This window comes from Vipera berus (assembly GCF_964194415.1).
Source record: "Vipera berus genome assembly, chromosome: 3".
Taxonomy (NCBI): domain Eukaryota; kingdom Metazoa; phylum Chordata; class Lepidosauria; order Squamata; family Viperidae; genus Vipera; species Vipera berus.
The window spans coordinates 73,026,543-73,049,912 of NC_138204.1; the positions used below are offsets into that span (position 1 = coordinate 73,026,543).

Consider the following 23,370-nt stretch of genomic DNA (forward strand, 5'->3'; position numbering starts at 1 on the left):
CAAGTTTTGCATTCATTATTGCAATGAACTGTAAGTAGGATCGAAAACACAATATTATGTGCATCACAGTGCATCGTGCTGTCACCCAGGGATATTTGTATTTTTTTAACTTAAAAAGAGCCTCTTTTAGGATTATGTATTTCCAACATTATCTACCTGCACTTATGAATATGATCACCAAATTACAAATGTTGCTTGTGAAACCAAGCAACAATTAAAGCCATCTAGCATTTCTAAGTCTAATTATATATGATGTATTTATTAATATATGTTATGATTAGATAGGTACTTGCATTTTCTTCATGTGCTGTAATAACTATATAAAGGCCTTTGCTAAATGCTGTTAATATCTCACATGTTTTACTATATTCACATAAAAGGACTAATAGGTTATTTTCAGAACCATAAGTGCATTGGGAACGGTGGCCATAATGATAATTAACAATGAACTAAAATGCAGAGATGAAGCCTTAACCTTGAGATAGCAGAACTAAAGCAGTAGTTCTTAAACTGTTTCGCCCAATTACCCTTTTCCTAGTCACAAATAATGTCATTGCTCCCGCTAAAAAAAAAAAGATCCTGTTTTTTACCCAGTTTCTTGGCAACCACATTCCCAAACTGGATCTTCAACTCACAAACCTGAAGGTGAAAATTGTTTCATTTCCCCGGGATATGCCCAAGTTACCCCCTTAAGGGTAACCACCCCCACTTTTAGAACCACTGAATTGAACCACAATATTAAGGGACACGGTGGCTCAGTGGGTTGGGACGCTGAGCTTGTCAATCAGAAGGTCGGCAGTTTGGCGGGTCAAATCCCGAGTGCCGCGTAACAGAGTGAGCGCCTGTTACTCGTCCCAGCTTCTGCCAACCTAGTAGTTCGAAAGCACGTAAAAATGCAAGTAGAAAAATAGGGACCACTCCGGTGGGAAGGTAACAGTGTTCCGTGCACCTTTGGCGTCTAGTCATGCCGGCCACATGACCACAGAGACGTCCTCGGACAAGCGCTGGCTCTTCGGCTTTGAAACGGAGATGAGCACCGGTCCCTAGAGTCGGAAACGACTAGCACGCATGTGCGGGGGAAACTTTACCTTTACCTTTTACTTTATTAATTATTTACATTGTTACTAGAAACTTATTAGTATGTGCCATGGATTTCTTGTTCCTTTGAAGTATATAAACACCCACTTCGCTCAACATGTTCTGGTACATGGGCTTTATAATTAAAAATGTTGTTTAAGTTTCCATTTAAAAAATTCAAAAACAAATAAAAGAAGATTAATGTTATATCTATCATTAATTTGAGAAAAATGGGAAGGGAACTAAAACAAATGCTAATTGTTATAAAACGCGGTAGATTTTTGGAAATAATTAACTTTGTTGCATAAAAATTAAAGCAACATTCTGCAGGTTTTTTTTTTCTCACATTCATGTGCCAAAATAATAGCAGCTCTGTATATTTTCACAAAGAGCCCCTTAGTAGGGCAAACTTCTAGGATCAAACCTAATTGGAGTCATATGGAGCACAGATATGTATTTTCCTATAAAATGAAAATTAAATGCAGAAAACTCACAAACTAATAAGAACCCCTTCTATTGTTTGTTTTATTTGCAAGATTTTAACCCTGGCTTATCAGCCTAAATGTCTCAGAGTTACTATAAGAGCATAACATACCCAACTAATTTACACATTAACTATTAATGTTTTTAATGTTTTTCAATGCATATTGTGAAATGGTTATTAGTATATTCATTACATTGAACAGTATACAGATAGTGTCCAAGTTGGCCATTGTCTCTAGTGACAGGTCTAGGTGGAGTTGGATGAAGTGATTTGGAGAGCTGACTTGCCCTTTCCATTCATTGACATTCCAAAGAGAACACTGTAATGCAGGGGTCTCCAACCTTGGTAACTTTAAGACTTGTGGACTTCAACTCCCAGAATTCCTTAGCCAGCCAAGTTGGCTGAGGAATTCTGGGAGCTGAAGTCCACAAGTCTTAAAGTTGCCAAGGTTGGGGATCTCTGCAACAGGAGATGACATGGTAGAAAAGGCCACAAGGAGAATGATTCAATGGGAGAGTACCACATTGAATATGGCTATTAGACTAATAGCAAACCCCATCTCCCCACTGCATATCCTGCTTCCTCCACCTCCATCTTTTAATTTGTATTGTTATACTTTCATTATTTCTTATTGTTTCATTATTTTTACTATTGTTATATTTACATATATATTTTTTGTAATTTTACATTTTACTATTGAAAGCCCATGGAGAGATGGGTGGCAAATAAATTTATTTATTTAATTAATTCTATGAGAGCTAGCCCTAAAATTTTGAATGCTCAAACTTTACATTCTCTCACTAAATTTCAGCTTCAGTCCTTTGCCAAATGTTTATTTATTAAATGTATATGAATTTAATTCCTGTAAATAATGCATAATTCGTCATGAAACACATGAAAACTGGCTAGAAGGGTAATCTGAAGCTAAAAATAAAAGATTAGCACTGTTCTTCCCACTACCTCTTCAATCACAATTTCTCTTCTCCTGGGTCATTTTTTTTAAACCTGTAAAAGAATTCAATTACTGTATTTGAACAATATGTTTTATTAGTCACCCGTAACGAACAAAAACATGAGGTAATCAAAATAGGAAAAAATGTATAAAATGAAATTTGGAAATAATGCTAAAAGAAATTCTCATCTGGAGGATATACTCAGATGCACATGTTTGGATGTCAGACATTGTACCTTGGCCACAAGAGACAAAGATAGTAAGTTCAATCTTCATTTTGTCATGCTATGTGGCATTACTTCTTATTGGCTCTTATGCTAAAAATAAGTCATTGTCTTCATGTTCAAAGACAGAAGTTAACTGTATAATAAATGAATGGTTAGAAACCTTCTAATTCTTAATCTTGAATACTGTAGCTATTGTTGTGATTCAGGGTCAGCCTGTGGGTTCGGCAGTTGGGTCGGATGACTCAGATGAGGGGGAGGAGGGGGGTGTTGAAGAACTTGCTGATGATGGCTTTGAGGCTCCGCAGAGCCCCCAGCCAGGCCCCTCCTACCTGGTGGAGACCCAGACCCAGCTGTGTGAGCCTGACAGTGTGGATGAAGATGACCCACAGCTGGCCCTGTTCAAGGACGCCCGACGCAGGAGGCAGTCAAGTAGGAGCAAGCAGAGGAAGGCTGTGGGACTTCTCGGAAGGAGGCAAAGAGAGGCCACGCCCTGAACTCTTTATAAAGAAAATGTTTGGGGGAGGGCTGGTTTGCTGAAAGCAACCGCTCCGATAGTGTTTCACAGCTCCGGTATCTTGTTTCATGTTTTGTTTGTGTAATAAATTTGGCAGACGTATTCCAGCCTTTTGCCGTCTGTAAAGGGGTTGCCTTTTCTGCAAGGCCGGTAGCAGGCTGGTACAGAACAGTTTGCTTTCAGCCAACGGGAATCCCTGATGCTGGCGACCTTGTACTCGGGGGTGCTGCCTCCATCACGAGGTCCTGATGGGGGAGGTTCCGCTCGGCGGAGTGGACAAGCCGGTTGCTCGGGGACCAACAGAGACCGATGAAAGACTGGGTGCACGCGCAGGGAACGTGGCAGAGTTAAGCGATAGGCGACCGGATTGATGACAGCCTCGACTGGGAACGGTCCTAAATATCGGTGATCTAACTTTCTCACCGGCCGTGTTGACGGTAGGTTCCTGGTGGACAACCAGACCCGATCCCCCACCGATAGTGGAGGCGTATCCCGTCTTGACCGATCAGCAAACCTTTTGTAATCGGCCTTGGCCTTCTCTAACTGACGTCGCACCAATCGATGGATCGCCTGTAACTCTGCCATGAAGTCGTTCGCTGCCGGCTCCGGTGAGTCCACGGGAGAAAGGGGGAAAATCCGGGGGTGATAACCCACATTGGCCAAGAACGGTGTCATCTGTGTGGAGGTGTGCTGCGAATTGTTAAATGCAAACTCAGCTATGGCCAGATAGTCCACCCAATTGTTTTGCTGCAGATTGACGTAGCAGCGCAGATATTGTTCCAGGATACCGATGACCTTCTCGGTTCCCCCGTCAGTTTGACGATGATGCGCGGACGAGAGGCAAATCTTGATATCCAATGCATGCATCAACTCCTGCCAGAAGCGGGCTGTAAACTGGGCCCCCCTATCAGAGACGACTCTATCAGGGAGGCCGTGCAGCCGAAACACCTGCTTTTCATGAACAATTCCCATCCCGACCGCATCCGGATCGGCAGCCCCGGGGGAAGGGCCCTGCGGTGCGGGATAGTGTTGTGATTCAGGGTCAGCCTGTGGGTTCGGCAGTTGGGTCGGATGACTCAGATGAGGGGGAGGAGGGGGGTGTTGAAGAACTTGCTGATGATGGCTTTGAGGCTCCGCAGAGCCCCCAGCCAGGCCCCTCCTACCTGGTGGAGACCCAGACCCAGCTGTGTGAGCCTGACAGTGTGGATGAAGATGACCCACAGCTGGCCCTGTTCAAGGACGCCCGACGCAGGAGGCAGTCAAGTAGGAGCAAGCAGAGGAAGGCTGTGGGACTTCTCGGAAGGAGGCAAAGAGAGGCCACGCCCTGAACTCTTTATAAAGGGAATGTTTGGGGGAGGGCTGGTTTGCTGAAAGCAACCGCTCCGATAGTGTTTCACAGCTCTGGTATCTTGTTTCATGTTTTGTTTGTGTAATAAATTTGGCAGACGTATTCCAGCCTTTTGCCGTCTGTACTGTAAAGGGGTTGCCTTTTCTGCAAGGCCGGTAGCAGGCTGGTACAGAACAGCTATATTTGCAAGCAACCAATTCTTCAGTTATTTGCTCTATTATTATTATTATTATTATTATTATTATTATTATTATTATTATTATTATTATTATTATTATTATTATTATTTATTCATCCTGGAGATTTCACTATTGGTTTTATTCTTACTTATGACGGGGTCCAAAATGTTCATCTTGTGCAGCATAAGGTATAACATGTAAATACTATGTTGCTGACAATACCACACTCTGGAAGAAGGAAAAAGGGGATTTTATTAGCACATAAAATTGCCAAAAGAAAAAAAAGTAATTGGTTCTTTAAGTCAAAAGGTGACAATGATACAAAAATATTAATAAACAACCCTGCATTTCCAAATGTTGACAAATATATATACTTTTACTTAAAGCTTTGGCAGCCTTTCAATAACACTGTCTTAAAAGGTCATTAAAGGTAAAGGTAAAGGTTCCCCCGCACATGCGTGCTAGTCGTTTGCAACTCTAGGGGCCGGTGCTCATCTCCGTTTCAAAGCCGAAGAGCCAGCGTTTGTCCAAGGACGTCTCCGTGGTCATGTGGCCAGCATGACTAGACGCCAAAGGCGCACGGAACGCTGTTACCTTCCCACTGTAGTGGTCCCTATTTTTCTACCTGTATTTTTATGTGCTTTCGAACTGCTAGGTTGGCAGAAGCTGGGACGAGTAACAGGCGCTCACTCTGCTACGTGGCACTTGGAATTCGACCTGCCAAACTGCCGACCTTCTGATCGACAAGCTCAGCGTCCTAACCCACCGAGCCACCACGTCCCTAAAAGGTCATTAATGATATTCAATTATTTTTGGAAACAATGCTTGATATAAAATTTCTCAGTAAAAGCATAAATAACAACAATTTATGGAGAAGTATTTTGTATTATTTATTATATTATTTCTCATGCTTCTTCCATGAGGCACCCCTATTTCTCTCTTTTCAATCTTATCTAATTATATTATATTAGTCAGTGAATGAATTCATCCATTTTGTTTGCTATTTTAATAAATTTCAAATAGCAAAGCATGCTTAAAATGTATTGGGGAATACAGAACTTTAAAATGTGAGCATTTCTACAGAGTATAATTTTATAATTGTTCATTTGAGTGAAAAGATTTACAAAGATCAATTTCATGAGTGGATGGTAGAAGTTATAATTGAAGTGAAATGAACTGAAATGAAATAAGGATGGCAAGAACCAAAAGGAAGAAACACAACATAATTGTACTATTTTGTAGATCATTTGTGAGAAATCTAGAATAAAAAAAAAAACTGAAGAGAAGCTCGTTATTGTATGAAACTTACATTAGGCTGTGTGCTTGTATGTTCTTTTTCTTAAAGTCAATGGAGGCCTAAACATAGATTTTCTTCTGTAAATCTGGTACCCTTTCACCAGTCTTAGTTTTGTGTTGGAATCTGCTAACGGAGATCTAAGTTCAGGTCCAATCATTGTGATATGTTAACTTGAAATTACAACTAGGAATAACTCAGAAAACACTAAAGGGCTTGAGTAATTTCTTCTGAAAATAATCCCCCTCTTGGCTTTTTAAATTTATGTTGCTTTTGCTGGGAAGATCAAAAATATGCCTCCCAGAGGACCTGTTGTCCCAGCAGTTCCTTGAATTTTGTTGCCATTCTCAGTTTCTTCTTCAAAGCACCACATGGGCATAAAAACAGAGTTCCTAATTAAACTTACTTTGGTGCAAAAGTTTACTATATATGGGTATGTGTGTCTATGCACATGTTTATGTATATGTGCAGTGGTGGGATTCAGCCAGTTCGCAGCACTTCAGCAGAACCGGTAGCTAATTTTTGTTGCCCAGGCCCAGAATGGACTTCCGGAAGCAGCATCCCCACAGAGAACCGATTGTTCACATATTTGAATCCCACCACTGTGTATGTGTATATATATCAGAATATTGCTCTCAGCACATCTAAAGCAGCCTATACAAGAGACTCCCATCTTTGGTTAATTTTTACCTAAGCCAGAGAAGAATTTAAAGTCCTCAGGTGTCCACTATGTCTCTGAAACAATAATTAGCAAAGTCTCTAGAATATGGTCAATAATTCAATGTAAAAGGAAAGCAATGTGAGCTTTTGAAAGAGGTGATTCTAATTGTACAACATGAAAAACAAAACAGTATTTTCATAATTGTTGTATGTACTGCATGCATAATGTTTATTCTGTCAATTACTTTAATATAAATAAATGTATTTAAAAAATGGTGGAATAGTGTTCTTTCCGTAACTAAGCAACCAACATCAACATCTACAAAGGGGCCTACTTGCAAATCAGTATTATCAGTAATACTCATCTATACAAGTTATAAGAAAGGACTGGAATTCAGTTATAGCAAAATATCAAAACTAAGTTCCATCACATGTTGTTAGCTTTCTCCAAACTGTTACCTTTCACATAATGAATCTTTTGTTAAAAAAATTCCTAGACAGCATGAATGTTGGTCACAGAAGTTGGGAAATAGTAGGAATTAAGTACCATTATATTGAAAAAATAAAGGTTGAGAAAGGGTACTTTAAATGAACAGGCACATTCAGTCCCAAAAGCAAACATGTTGTTATTAGATTTCCATTTCCCTAATATTATTTCATTCTTCATTATTCAAAACAGTAAAATCATAATTACATATTAAGCAGTAGGAAACCAAATATTTTGCAATGTTTAAGTAACTCAATCACTTGTGTTGGCAGAAAATGTAGAATAGCTCAATATGTAGCTCAATTGATATTTCTTAAAGAGGTTAAATTTATAGCAGGTAAAGGACTTCATTTCACTATAATTATTGGTATTGAGATTGTAAATATTATATTAAAGCAATAATCCCCAATAGAGAGAGATTACCTTAGAAAATTAACGACATATAGAAGTAAAACACCTTAGCTCATTGACAGAAGGAATAAAGCTAGTTAACTGAAATTAAATATAGTATTTGTGTATGATGTGATTATAATTACCTATAAGCATCACAAGTAGGTTGTGATATATAATATGGATTGTGAATCTGAAATATTCTGTATTTTTAAAACAATGATTTGAATTAACAATTTAGCAAATATTCTTCCAGTCTTATGCTACAAACATAGTTATGCTTTCTCTAAACCATCCTGGTGAAGGGTATACAAATTGTCCTCAACTTACAACAATTTATTTAGTGATTATTCGAAGTTACAATGGCATTAAAAAAGTAATTTATGACTGTTTTTCACATTTACAACCATTGCAGCATCCCCACGGTCACGTGATCAAAACTCTGATGCCTGACTGACTCATATTTGTGATGGTTGCAGTCTCCCGGGTCATGTGATCACCTTTTGCAACCTTCTGAGAAACAAAGTCAATGGGGAAGCCAGATTCACTTAACAAACGTGTTACTAATTTGACAACTGTAATGATTCACTTAACAATTGTGGCAAGAAAGGTAAAATGGGGCAAAACTCATTTAACAAATGTCTTGCTTTATTAGCAGAAATTTTGGGCTCAGTTGTGGACGTAAGTTGAGGACTACTTGTAGTTTCTTTTGATTAGACAAAAAATTGTAATATTTCGGGGGAAGGGAGGGAAAATCAGTGTTGGAATATGGATTATTCAATGTTCCATATTAATTTTTTTTATTAGATCTGGAGAAGATGTGAAATAGACAATGTCTATCAGGTAGAGCTTAGCTATTTAGCTATTGTGTGTATGTTAGATGTTACATTTTTTGATGTAATGAAATAAGGGAAATTGGAGTTGTGAATATTATTTGGGATGTTAAAGGCTAAATTTGAATACTATAATTAAAATCAAAATTAGGCAAAATCTAATCACAGGACATGGATATATTTTATCGAAATTGGATTGACAAATCTTTTAACTGACCATGCTATTCTTAGAAATTTATTAGTTTAAACATGTTGTATTAAATGTTAAGGGAAATAGAGAAGGATGTTTTGATAATGTAACCTGAATTATGTACTAAAAACTCTGTTACTGAGTCTCTGATTACCCAGTCACCATAATGCTTTCTAAATATACAGATCTTAAACTGGAAAACCAATAAAACTTGTTGTTGTTTTTTTAAAAAAAAAAAGATCTGGAGAAGAGCCATACTTAAAGATACATTGATTTCAAGTGAACACTATTAATTGTGGGTCACCCGAGGTTCTTATTGCCGGGGAAAAAAAATGTAACAGTGGTTTCTCCTTGAAAAGCAATGCATCAATGACTTTGGATACAAAGCTGGGGAAGATATATTCTGTATTATGAATATTATGAAATATGAAAAAAGAAGGCAGAATGAATACAGTTGGAATAAGCAGGCAGTTTGCAAACCTAATCAATAGGGGGTCAAACATTTTAAACTGCAATCAATCCAACCATGCAGTTCAATTTCTAACAGGTTGATTCATTTAATAAAACAAATTAAAACATAAATCTTAAATTGCAGAACTGATGTACAAAATGTATAAAAGCTATATTTTCCCAGTACTTCAATAAGTCTAAATGATAATTGGACAAAAACTAAAAATATTGTGCTTTTTTAAAAAAATAAATACATATTGTAGCTTGTCCGTTGCTTTTATATAAAATATTTATCATCACAAATATTTTTGAGAATCAGAATAGAATAGGAAGGGACCTTGGAGATCTTCTAGTCCAACCCTCTGTTCAAGCAAGAGACCCTATACAAGTGGCTATCCAATCTTTTCTTTTCCAGACCTGAGATTTCAGGTGAAAACTGAGCAGCAGTTCTGCCTAGCTTGTAGATTCATTAGTCAACAATTACAAATAAAGAGAAGGTATAATCTGTATGTAGCATTCCATATTTATCAACAAGTGAACTAGAATTTTGCTAATGGACACCCAGAACTTGTTTTTTGTAAAGCTCACACATCAGGGAAAAAAATCACACTTGTGACAAACAGATTCATTCAACAGCTTGCAAGATGGTTTAGATAACAGCTGGTGTGACGGCTGTTCTATGGTAACAAATCAAAAAGCTTCTCCAGTTTTTCTTTAAAGGGAGCAAGTTGCCTCTGTATGTATGTGCTTACGTTTGTGCAAAACAAACATAAGCACACAAAAATCTATCTATCTATCTATCTTCTATCTATCTATCTATCTATCATCTATCTATCTATCTATCTATCTATCTATCTATCTATCTATCTATCATCTATCTATCTATCTATCTGTCATCTACCTTCGATATTTTCTGTTATCAGAGAAAGAAAGGCATAGCATTCATTATCCGATGGTAAGGAGACCAGCTTATGCTGTACCAGACACACAAGAAACAGGGGTATAAGATAAAAAAAGCTTCAAGCAAAACAAAAAAAATATCTTAAAAACTCTCGCACTTATTCATAAGGACTACCTCCATCTAGATCCAGTTTGGGATCCAATGTAGTTTCCTTGATACAAACATTAACACTACTTGTGACAATATACATATACATATACATATACATATACATATACATATACATACACACACACACACACACACACACACACACACACACACACACACACACACACACACATATATATATATATATATATATATATATATATATATATATATATATATATATATATATATATATATATATATATATATATCACAACCAAAGTGAAATAGTCAAGTGACATCCCATTCCTCAAACCTACTCTTCTCTTTAACTGGAACATAGAGAAACTAAAGAAGGGAGGGACAGAGAGTAGAGAAGAGAGATAAATGTTCCTTTTGGAAATTTCAAAAATGCCCTTTCTTCATGACAATCCTTGGCTAAATTCCCAAATGTCCCAGTAATGCAGCTAAGCTAATTATATTACTACTTCTTTCTCAAAAGCAGGAAGTCATAGAGTTTGATTTATTCTGCATTAATAAATGTATGTATGTATGTATGTATTTGTTTGTTTGTTTGTTTGCCGTGCTTCTTATGATAGGGTAACTCTGGGCAGCTTACAGTTACATCCTAGTTAAAACAAAATTGTTAAGATCAAACCTTAAAACCAATGACACATGGGGAAGATGGGGTTGGAGTGGGGTTTAGGTGGGATCTGTTATTACTCGATCAGCACCTCCATTGTTACCCCATTGGGGGCCCAAGTCAAGTGGCACAGCAACCTCTTTGGGCCCTTACAAAAAGATAGGAGGGTTGGGGCCAACCTCACATTGGGGGGAGATGTTCCAGAGGGCAGGAGCAACAGCAGAGAAGGTCCTCATCCTTGACCCCACCAGCTGGAATACTTGGGCTGACAGGACCCATAGCATGCCTCCATCTGCTGGCAAGAGTGGTATGGGCCAATCCCAGTGGGATGAGACTATCCCTCAATTAACCTAGACCCATGCCATGAATGACTTTAAAGGTGATCATCAACACCTTGAATTGATGCAGACTGGTAACCAGTGCAGCTCTCAGAGCAGTGATGTCATAGGGGGCATTCTTAGGACCCCCAAAACTACCCATGCTGCTGCATCCTACTTCAGTTTACTGCAGATATTTTGGAATTAAATTCCCATCAGTGTCAGACACCAGAACCCATTATGACTCTGAGATTATAGACAAAAAACTAACTTTAAGGTACTAGATTGACCACCTCTGTTTTTTTCAAATATAAAATGATATTTTCAAATATAAAATGCTATTTCCAAATACAGGACATGCAAAGGTGCTTCATGTTTGCAAATATGACTGAGCCATATTTGGATCAGTCATTCATCTAATATAGAAAACTTCCTTTTTATTTTATTTTATTTTATTTTTATTTTTATTACATTTATATCCCGCCCTTCTCCGAAGACTCAGGGCAGCTTACAAGCTTAGCAGTAGCCTTCATTCTATGTATATGCCTGCTTGTTAGGGCTTTCATACACCCCCCAAGTGGCATTATTACAAAGTCAGCTTAATTGCCCCCAACAATCTGGGTCCTCATTTTACCTACCTCGGAAGGATGGAAGGCTGAGTCAACCTTGAGCCTGGTGGGATACGAACCTGCACTAATTGCAGGCAGCTGGTGTTACTTAAGGAGGCATCAGCCCACTGCTCCACCAAGCCTATAGTACAATGTCATAAACAGGACCCAAATGTGAATATTTCTATGAGGGATTTGAATAAAATAATATTTTATCTTATCCAAAAGAAATGATAGCTTACAGAACATTACCCTACCTAAATAATCTATGTAGCCATAATAAAAGTGAACCCATAACTTATATATGATTATGCTTCATAATTTACCGTATATACTTGAGTATAAGCCGAATTTTTCAGCCCACTTTTTGGGCTGAAAAATTCCACTTCGGCTTATACTCCAGTCAACAAAAAAACTTACCGAGGACTTGTGCGCGGCCGAGGCTTTGGTGCTTCCGGGATCGCGCGCACCTCTCCCAAGCCACCGCCGTCCGGAGACCTGCCGAAGTTTGGGGAGGTTTGGGGAGGTGCGCGCCTCCCCAAACCTCCCCAAATGTCAGCAGGTCTCCGGACCTCTGCGCCCTGCCTGCCTGCTTCTTTCCGCAGCGGAAAGAAGCAGGCAGGCAGGGCGCCGAGGTCCGGAGACCTGCCGACGTTTGGGGAGGTTTGGGGAGGTGCGCGCGCACCTCCCCAAACGTCGGCAGGTCTCCGGACCTCCGCGCCCTACCTGCCTGCTTCTTTCCGCTGCGGAAAGAAGCAGGCAGGCAGGGCGCGGAGGTCCGGAGACTTGCCGACGTTTGGGGAGGTTTGGGCACCTCCCCAAACCTCCCCAAACGTCGGCAGGTCTCCGGACCTCCGCGCCCTGCCTGCCTGCTTCTTTCCGCTGCGGAAAGAAGCAGGCAGGCAGGGCGCGGAGGTCCGGAGACCTGCCGACGTTTGGGGAGGTTTGCGCACCTCCCCAAACCTCCCCAAACTTCGGCAGGTCTCCGGACGGCGGTGGCTTGGGAGAGGTGCGCGCGATCCTGGAAGCACCGAAGCCTCGGCCGCGAGCAAGTCCTCGGTAAGCTCCGGGCGGTCACTTGCTTCGCGTCTCCTGAGGGAAGGGGGGGCGACTGGAGCGGGCGTGTTTCCTCGCCTGCTGGGCGCCGCGATTTGCCCGGGGAACGCGCGGGCCCCGAATGGCAGCGTGGAGCGAGGAAGCGGACAGCCAGGGCTTCCCCGAGAGCCGCGGCCACACAGGGTATTCCTGTGTATTCAGGCTTGCAAAATGGCGGATCGAGCCTCTGCCGGCGGCGGAGGCTTGCAGAACGGCGGATCGGCTTATACTCGAGTCAATAACTTTTTCCAGTTTTTGGGGGTGAAATTGGGGGTCTCGGCTTATACTCGAGTCGGCTTATACTCAAGTATATACGGTAATTAAATTTAGGGAGGCTATTATTTTATTATTTTTACTTTTTTATTATCTTATGTTTTTATTTTTATATCGTGTTTTTATTTCCTGTAAGCTGCCTTGAGCCACCATGAGTGAATAGGCGGCAATATAAATTTTCCGAATAAATAACTTTCAAAGAAGCATATTGAAATTAATGCACAAATCCCCAAATTTGTTCACAAGGAAAATGTTCAACAACATTCAACAATATTTAACAGGAGTAACTAATTTAGGAATAAATGAAAGGAAATATTTTATTTTTCTGATAATTGATGGAGCTCAAGGCTGATTTTATTAATTCACAAAATTGTTGTAAACTACAAAGCAGAACAGTCATGAAGTTATCATACCTGCAAATGTCAAAAGTCGAGTTTAGTTTGGAAAGACAGGTAAATATGATTTAAGAGTGGATTCATTGGTATAACTTATCACTGGTATAGCTTATCACTGGTATCTTTAGAAATTCAAGAATTTCTCCAGTACGTTTCAAGAGAACAAGACCACTAATCTTCCTAGCTTCCTACAAAGTATACTTCCTACAAAGTATTCCTCAACACCTTCAGAGGTTTAAATGCATTGAAAGAGGGAATTTGTGTGTTTATAATACCTATGCTAGCCACTCTGATTCTCTAAAGGCAGGATTACCTAAAGTTCAGTAAGGTCTTCTATCTATAAAGGGTTTGCTTTTATTTACTTTAAATACAGTTGATTTTACAGTAATCCTAAATAACATATTTCTTCATTTAATATTTTTATAGTTACTGTAGGAAACTTATTATAATGTTAAAAAACTGGGGTTGTAGTCAATGAATTGAAGTGTATATTAGAGAACTACAGGTTCAACTTCCAGGTGTGTATTTGTTAATTGGCAAATATCTGACAGGAAGATAACTTCCCTAAATAGCTTCTTAGCTTTGGCAAAAAAAAAAAAATCAGAAATGTTGCACAGTAAACTAGTAAAAGATAAGTAAGTAGCAAATATTTCTACAATTCCACAAACATGAATCAAATTGAGTAACTTCCACTGCAGCCTCTTCAAGTAGTAAAGAAATTCCTGTGGATTTTTCTTCATTAGTCATTGCCGACTATAGAGGCAGTGCTAATCTCCGTTTCAAGGCCACTGAGCCATTCCCCCAGTCATGTGGCCAGCACGATGTCATGGAGCACTTGTTACCTTCACAACTATTTATCTACTTGCATTTGCATGCTTTCAAACTGGTAGATTGGCAGGAACTGGAGTGAGGATGGGAGCTGTGGCAGTCGGTTCTCAAACCTGGTCTGCCAGCTTTCTAGCTGACTAGCCCAGCATCTTAACCACCACATCATCTTCAGTTAGTATATCATACAAAAGGACTCGTGACGTTGAGTGCCAAATATTTGTATATTCATGTACGATTCTCTTTATAATCTATTTAGGATAAAATATCAATTCCTGAATATTTTTTTTATTTTTATCTACAGTAGCATTTTTAATTTAAATTGTTAGAAATAAATCTCTCCTCAAAATAAAATGGTATTCAGAATTTCCAAGTTATATCTGCTAGCTTTATGAGAAAAAAGTACACAATCAGGCTAATCAAAATAGATAGCAAGTGATTTAAAATATTTGGTATACACATATAGTATATGCAAAAATATACAATGAAAAGCAGGCAAAACTAGAAAATATGGTTACCCTTAGTTTATGATTAATCTTTAACCAAAAGGTTAAGGAAATTGGTATTAGAAAGAAAAAAAATCCCACAATATTCTAAGGAAACACATATTACTGCTTTTTAGGATTATTTCAAATGTGATGTCCAGAATAACGTAGAAAAAGAAACTTTACTTTCTCCTACTTTTAAAATAGAGTCCATTAAAAAGGTAAAGGTAAAGGTTCCCCCGCACATGCGTGCTAGTCGTTTCCGACTCTAGGGGCCGGTGCTCATCTCCGTTTCAAAGCCGAAGAGCCAGTGCTTGTCCGAGGACGTCTCTGTGGTCATGTGGCCGGCATGACTAGATGCCAAAGGTGCACGGAATGCTGTTACCTTCCCACAGTAGTGGTCCCTATTTTTCTACTTGCATTTTTACATGCTTTCAAACTATATATAGTAAGAGCCTTGGTGGAGCAGTGGGCTAATGCCTCCTTAAGTAACACCAGCTGCCTGCAATTAGTGCAGGTTCGCATCCCACCAGGCTCAAGGTTGACTCAGCCTTCCATCCTTCCGAGGTAGGTAAAATGAGGACCCAGATTGTTGGGGGCAATTAAGCAAATGCGGCACTCAGGATTCGACCCGCCAAACTGCCAACCTTCAGATCAACAAGCTCAGCGTCCTAATCCACTGAGCCACCGTGTCCATTAGGCTTTGTTTAATCCTTGAAAAATAATTGACTACAATTTATTAAATGATATCAATTAACAAAAATTGTGAATTCATTTTAAGAATTAATTTCATTATGAACAGTGCCATTGTATTTAAATAATTCATTCTACATTAATTTTGTTGAAGAAAATCAACTTAAAAACCATTGGTTGAAAAGCTATGATCAGGTTTGTAACTGATCAGCTTGGAAAATAACTGTGAAACATAAGAGTCTCTGAAGTAAAAACCCAACATTCAAAATCTGTATGACTAATGTTTACTAAACATTACTTCTGAGCATAGCCTTGCCCAGAAGAAAATCTTATTAGGTTATCTTAAATAACCTATTATGTTAAATTGGGGACACTTCAAAATATTAAATCATACTTTATATATAGATGCTTTTATGGGTTCACATTTTGCTCATTTGAACAAATTTTGCAAATTTCATTTTTATGGATATGCGCAATTTATGCCTGCATCAGAAGCTTACAAATCTTATGGTGATGGAAATACAAAATATATTCCTTTAAATCAAAGTAGTATTAAATAAATCAGCATCCATCAGCCATCATGTTTCTAGACTTGTTACTTTTAATTAGTGACAGTAAGAAATACCTTGGGAAAGTATTTCAAAAAGTAATCTAACACAAAATATAAAACCAGAACAATCTTTCTAAACCAATTGTCTCCAAATGTGTTAAGCTTCCATTTCTAAAATTCCCAGAAAATTGGACAATACTTAATTGGAACTATAACTTGTATAAGAGTATCAGAAAAGATGTAACATAGAGATTTCTTTTAGAAAAGACTCCAAAGGTAGTTAAGTTTACTTCATTGCTATTGCAATTAAATGATTTGGGAACAAAGTTACATTGCTGTTCAATGCATTTTTTTGTGTGTGAATTTAGGCATACAAGAAAAATATTTGCAATAATGATGGAAGAGAGTGAATAAGTCTATATATTGAAGATCCTCAAAGCGCAATGCATTTTCTTCTGTTCAGTAATGTATCCCATTATTGAGTTTCATTCAGTGGATTCTAATCCCATTATAGAGTGAACTGGTGGCTAGGAGAAACAAGTTTATTTCTTTATAGCAACAGATTGCAGCTATTGTCTGGTTGAGGAGTAAGGAAAGACATATACATGGAAACACCGCTGATATGGGAATAAATCCTTTTCTTACTTTCTATAATGAGGTTTTCTTAGATACAGTAATTTTCAGATGTTGTTTTTGTTTTTCACTTCATTTATTTAAATTCAGTAAGATAAATTGTAAACTGAACTTGTTTTGTCAATTTCACAGGTTCAACATTGAGTCTATATTAAGTTACAGGCAATGACACTTATACAAAACGAAGATCAGGAAAGAGCCTAGCATTCATATCCTTGGTTGGTCATGCATACACCACCTTGATGTTGGCAGTAGGAAGATCTAGTTTGTAATCCACCTAAGACAGAGCAAGCTTCACTCTTCCAACTTCTCCACTTCTTCTTGTATCTGAAGGATCATTGAACATAGAACTCTATTTCTCCTTATGCTATGACTGTCCTCCAAATTACTGTTTAATAAAAAGACCGAAGTGAAACTTGTAACCTACTTCTTTTATGTAAACCTTTATTATTATATATTAATAAGCACATTGTAATCTAACTTTTATTTATTTATTTAATTTTTATCTTGCCTTTATTATTTTATAAGTAACTCAAGATGGCAGAATACTCCTTCTTCTCCTGTTTTTCCCACAACAACTCACTGAGGAGGGCTAGGCTGAGAGAGAGTGTCTGACCCAAAGTACCCAACTGGCTTTCATGGCTAAAATGGGACTAGAACTCACAGTCTCCTGGTTTTCAGGCCAGTACCTTCACCACTACAACCATTCTTTTAATTGCTTTTTTGAACAGAAAGGCTGGGTCAAAATGTTGAAAGCAAAATGCACGTGCCCACTATAAAATTTAATTAGGATGACCCAGAATATATAAATAGTAATGTGTGTATCATATGCCTAGTTACATTTTTACTATTATACCAGTTTTTTAAAATAAAAGGATTTTGACATTTCATCAGCCTATAATAAAATGTTAATGTCAATTCAGGTTTTCAGTGAAACCATCATCTAGTAAGAATGTCTATGAACCAATTTTCCAGTCCACCATGTTGAATCACTTATAGAGTTATAGCCTTTTTCCTCTGGTGCCTCTGGATGTGTTGCAATTATAATTTTTCAAATTCTCAGCATGGAGGCCTATAGCTAAACTTCATCAGAATGAGGAATGTTGCTTAAAAATGGTAAGCTGTGCTGCAAATCTATGGTTACTCAACTCCTTTCTTTGTAAATTAGAATTTATTTCAATTCTATTCAGTTCTGCTAAGTGTTGGGTTGCTATTCAGCCCTACAAAAACAAAGCTATGTGATTCTTGACATGTTTATTCAGAAACACATTGCACTCTGTTCAGTAGGGCTTCCTATTCAACTGGGCTGCGGCCTTTATGAGAAGCTAGGAAGCAGCTTAACCTCTAAAATAAAATAAGACTCCAGTCTACACTTCTAACATAAAATGCCACGTCACCAAATTTTATTCTTCTTGGGGCATTTGAGAAATCATACAATTAAGGTAATATAGTGAATTAAGGACAAAGTTTGGCACAAAATTACTAATAAGTTACCTATTTTAAACACTACTTTTGAGGAAACAAATTACTGCCAGTGCATAACTGCAAAGACATTTATGTAAATGTCAGTATGACATACCTAAAAAGTTCTGCAAGAGTTCTGCTATTGGGTAATAAAATAATTAAAAGCACCAGTATACTGTATCTCTTTAACATAACTATCTTTTTTATTAAACAACCAAACTGCTGACTCAAACCACCAGAATGACTCAGAGATTCAGCATTTTCAAAAAGATCCTAATTACTTGTTACCAGCAGACATATAGCTTTATAATTAGAGGTATCCCAATTGGTTGAGTATGCGCAGCATCTCTTTCCATTTGATACAATTTGACCCTGAATAGAGAAAAAAACAAACTGCCTATGAATGCATGCTATATAATCAGTTCTTTTTAATGCACAGAACCTCAATATTGAAAAGAATTGACATAATATGCCCTTGTGCTTATTACCTTTCTTTCTGCAAACCAAATATATTTAATCTAAAATTGTATAGAACAATTGAAATAAAATATGTTCATCTGAATAAAATAACAAATCTATAAAAACAGTTGTAATATCCATTCTTTCTTCCCTTTTCATATTTGCAAGAGATTGCTTAAGGTGTTATTAATGTAAACTTGAAGGTTTGAAGGATTATTTTTAATTTAAGCTGTCCCAGTCACAATTACAAGAAATCATTGGTAAGTCTGTATCTGATAGTTAACAACCAGTTTTGTCACAAAATTGATCTCACATAAGTCAACTCTGCTTTCACAAGAAATACAAAAGAAGATATAAGTGTACAAAAGATTCAATTTCTTAAGAAACATCCAAGCTTTATAACAGCTTTAATATTGCCTTTTCTATTTATACTCAGTTGCTTGGGGTGTTTTTTTTTTAATGAAAATTGTGTAGTCTCACTGGTATCTTTTCTTTCAAAAGCTGTTACTCATGCTCTCCAAAGTATGAGATGAAAATGATTGCTTGACCCTAAAATGCCAACTGCATTTATATAATATATTTAGCTTCATAGCAGTACTAAAGGAATACATATGTTTTAGTGACAGAAGCATAATCTAGCGATCCAAAGGCACGATCAGTGGCTTAGTTTAAATGTAAAGTTCTTGAGGATGGAAGTGGATTGAAAGGCTTTTTAAGGATTTTCACTTAGCACTTTTTTAAGTTCTAACCTCAACAGAAAATTCAGCTCATCAACTCTGATCCATGGCTGTCTTTACATTGGAAGTACTGTAAATAAAGAGACCAAGGTTGCATTTACTTTCTGTCTGTAGCAGAGGAAACCCAAGAACAGTACATTCCAATATATTCTAAAACCATGGAGTGTAACTATAGCATATTACCACAGATGAAAAATGTGTCAACCAGCAGTGCATAGACACTGAATGTGTTCTCAGCCTCAGCCAGATGAGAACAGCCTGAAAAATAAATAGGGATGGGCTGACAATTTCAGAATTTGAAACAATGAAGAAATACCTTCTATGTTCTTCTAACTTTTGTTGGGGAGGGATAGTAAGAAAGGACTGGCAATCCATGTAGAAAGTAAGGCTTCTGATCAAGTTACTTACTTTATGTACCTGCTTCACCCAAAGCAAGCAATATCTTATAGCCATGCTGTTTCTGCTCAAACTACTGCAGAAGACAACCTCTGAATGTTTAAGATACGAACAGCATTTTTTTCCATTTGATATTATTAATATCATAAATAAATAATAACAAAACCTGTTTCCTCCCCCCCCCCAGGACTAGTTTAGAAACACAGAAAATATGCCAGCTAAAACTTATAGTGAAAGGATTGGGTGAGTGGGTAGCTGGGTGGGTATTGGCCTGAAGATTTAATGAACTCAAAGCAGTTTTTTTAAAAATTATAGAGGAAATAGATCTACTATTGGTGAATAATCTTCTGTTACCACGTAGAATTCAAAAGCCCCTTCAAAAGAAATCAGTTGCTCAATACAGGCAGCCTTCCAATGGTATTTAAACAAAAAACCCCAATTCACTTAATAGTCTAGCCTGGTTTTTTTCCCCCTCTCTGTGTAAAAAGTCTTTGGTTCTATGCCAAGGATGTTAAGCCACATGTGTGCTTCTCAAGGAACTGTTATTGCTGAGCAATACTCTATACAGGCACAGGAAGGTTGCACTGCAGATCCTGTTACATGAAAGCATCAGGCAGTCTCCCACAGAAAGTAATTTGAACATCAGTCATTTCTATTCCAACTTCCATCAACAAACTTAGCATTCTAAGAAGGAAATCAGAACCTTTCAATGCATCTGCTGCTTAAGTTTAATATATATATATATATGAACCCTTCAGATTCTGCCGCAACAAGTTATCTATTATACTATTTTCTATAGTTTCAAAATATTCAATAATTGAGTGCTGGGCATTCTGCATTTCTTAGATAAGTGACAGTCCAAGTTCTTAAATCATCTTCGGGGGGGTGGGGGTGGGGGGAGCTCTAAAAGAGAGTTTCCTCTATTCTGCAGGCTCAGTTCGGAGCTGGTTGGAACAGCCCAGTTATACAATTATGTAGCACATACATCTCTGCTCCGGGAAAAACAGCAGTAGCTAAGCCAGTACGTTCTGCACCGGTTAACCCTTATTACTACGGTTCCATCCCGAAATCAAATCTCTCAAAACATACACTTCCCAAACGGTCATGCCTGGATGCATGATCCTGCTGCACTAGCTGTGTGTTAATGCAGCAAAGATCCGGTTGGGACATTCAGCCGAGGGAAGGGAAGGCAGTTCTTTCGCATCACACGCAGGTCGGAACTCCGGGTACCAGCAGAGCGTTTCCCTCCCCAGAGAAGAAAGGGTCGCACAAAAGGCTGGCACTGCACTGCAGCCGCTTTGCTTGCCATGCTACAAATGGAGGGGGGGTGGGAAGTGGAGATGGACGGGTGGTGGTGGTGGAAAAGGGGGGGGGGTGTAAGCTGCTCTCCTATGAGCCCTTACGGCTTTCAGAGCTTACCAGGGGTGGGAGAAACATGCCTTAGGAAGAAGCTGCAAACTCATTCCAGGGAAAGAGCTGACTGCGTAGTAGCATTTCTTTCTCTCTCTCTCTCTCTCTCTCTCTCTCTCTCTCTCTCTCTCTCTCCTGGGGGGGGGAGGGGGGAGAGAGAGAACAGGGGATTCCACCGAGCACAACAAGGAGATGCTTCCAAAGTTGAGCTAAAAGTACCACCGAAAGGGGGGAGACTATCAAAAGAGAGGGGGGGGGCACAGAGGAGCGCTTCTGCACCCTCTGAACAGGCAGGGGGAGGCGATTGGAGAACAGGCAGGGTGTGGGCTCGCAAATGGGGCGGCAAGCGACACCCACTGTCCCCCCTTCGACGGGGAGGGGGGGACTAGTTTGAAAGTAGAAGGAAGCCCCCCCCCCCTCTTCTCTTCTCTTGCCGGCCAAAGGCTCTGGCTCCAAACGGCTTGGCCCATTTGGGTGGCGCAGATCTGGGAGGCAGAGAAAGAGCCTCAGCTTCCCCGGGGAGTGTGTGTGTGTGTGTGGGGGGGAAATGAGCTGCGCCAGTGCATGTGGAGCTTCCACGCAACGCCAACACCGAGACCTGGGGACGGCTGGGGGGGGGGAAGAGAGAAGCAGAGGAAGGGAGCGCTCCAAACACAACCCGGTCAAAGCTTCCCGCTGGATGGGAGGCTGAAGCGAGTCCTACCTCAGCACCGCCGTGTCCCCTTTCCGGACCACCAGGTTCTCCACAGCCGTCCCGGGGAAGTCTACACTTTGGCCGGCGGGGAGACAGGAGGGCAACAAGCAGCAGAGGCTGAGCAGCACCGCGGCCAGCCACTGGTTGGAGCAACAAGCGCCCTGGACCAGGAGCATCACGTCCATGCCCTCGCGAAGGCTGCGCTCCGGCTCGCGGCTCTAGTTCCGCGTCGACCCCGGCGAAACGGGCGGGCAGGCGCGAAGGCAGAAAGCAGCCGCCTTCCTCTGTCCTGGCCAAGCTGCGCGTCCTCCTCTTCGCCTCTCCGCCTCTCTTGCTCCCGCTGCCGCCTCTTGGCTTTCTCTCGCTCGCTCAGCTTCTCGCTGGCCGCGTCCGGAGCGTGTCTAGTCTCGGGTGTCTCGCACACCATCTAGCGAGGAAGGAAGCGCGCGGGAGAATGAGCCAGCCAGAGAAGCGGCGGCGGCGGCGGCAAGCAGCGGCGGCAGCAGCAGCAGCAGCGGCAGCAGCAGACGGACCCCAGGCTCAGAGCCGGTTGCCATGCAGCCGTTTCCGTAGCAACTTGTCCTGGTGGCTGGTGCTGGTGGTGCTGGAGCTGAGGAAAACCGGGGGGTGGTGGTGGTGGGAAACGGCGAATGGGAGGGGGGAAGAATGTTTGTGTGTGTGTGTGTGTTGTGTGTGTGAGAGAGAAATGCATACACAAACGTAGACACATCTCTCTCTCTCTGTGTGTATGTATGTATATATGTGTGAGTATGTATATATGTGTGTGTGTAATACACACACACACACACACACACACACACACACACACACACACGTAATCTCAAAGGGGAAGCAAAAGAGAATGAACTACCAAGATAATAAGAAAGAGCCAATTTAAAGGCATTGATTGTAGCCAGATTCAGACACCAAACTGCACCAACCTGCAAAGGAAGGGCAGGCATAAACAACCTGGTTTTTTTTTAAGTTACTCTCTCCTTTTTGTTTCTTTTTATTCATTCAAAAACGAAACTTCCTCTGTTAACACACAAGCAAATGCACGCACATGCACATGACCACTGTAAAACTTAGCTGACTCCGATGGGGCCACCACTCCTGTTTTGTTCTGCTTTCATGCCTTCCCGTGAATGTACAAGGGGTTCAGGACTGAATGGGGCTGTCTTTTCAACTTGCATTTTCATATACACCTAAACCCACCCAAGCACTTACTAGCACAAAGGGAAGAACATACTAGCAAATCATACTGGATATATGTATGTGTGTGTTTGTATATACATATACATATACATATACATATACATATACATATACATATACATATACATATACATATACATATACATATACATATACATATACATATACATATACATATACATATACATATCTCCAGAAAGCTGTTCCTTGTGTTTGTGGGAAGGCATAATGGGATGCATATCAGAATGAGGTATGATCAGTTTTAAAAATAGTTCCTGATGTTGCAGGAAGACTTTTGTAAGAATCTCCTTTGACTTACATGTGGAGCCTGATGCTGGTCTA

At 39.6% G+C, this 23,370-nt stretch overlaps 1 protein-coding gene across 1 annotated transcript in view; it reads right to left on the reverse strand.

Moving 5' to 3' along the window:
- The window catches only part of NEGR1 (neuronal growth regulator 1), a gene marked incomplete at its 3' end in the record, with an annotated part of 559,704 nt that extends 537,659 nt beyond the window's left edge, over nt 1–22,045 (reverse strand). Inside the window, exon 1 of the mRNA XM_081325757.1 lies at nt 21,823–22,045. Within this exon, the coding sequence (XP_081181883.1) occupies nt 21,823–21,998 (176 nt within the window). The 5' untranslated portion in view covers nt 21,999–22,045. The remainder of the gene's footprint in view (nt 1–21,822) is intronic.
- Nucleotides 22,046–23,370: the final 1,325 nt, after the last annotated feature.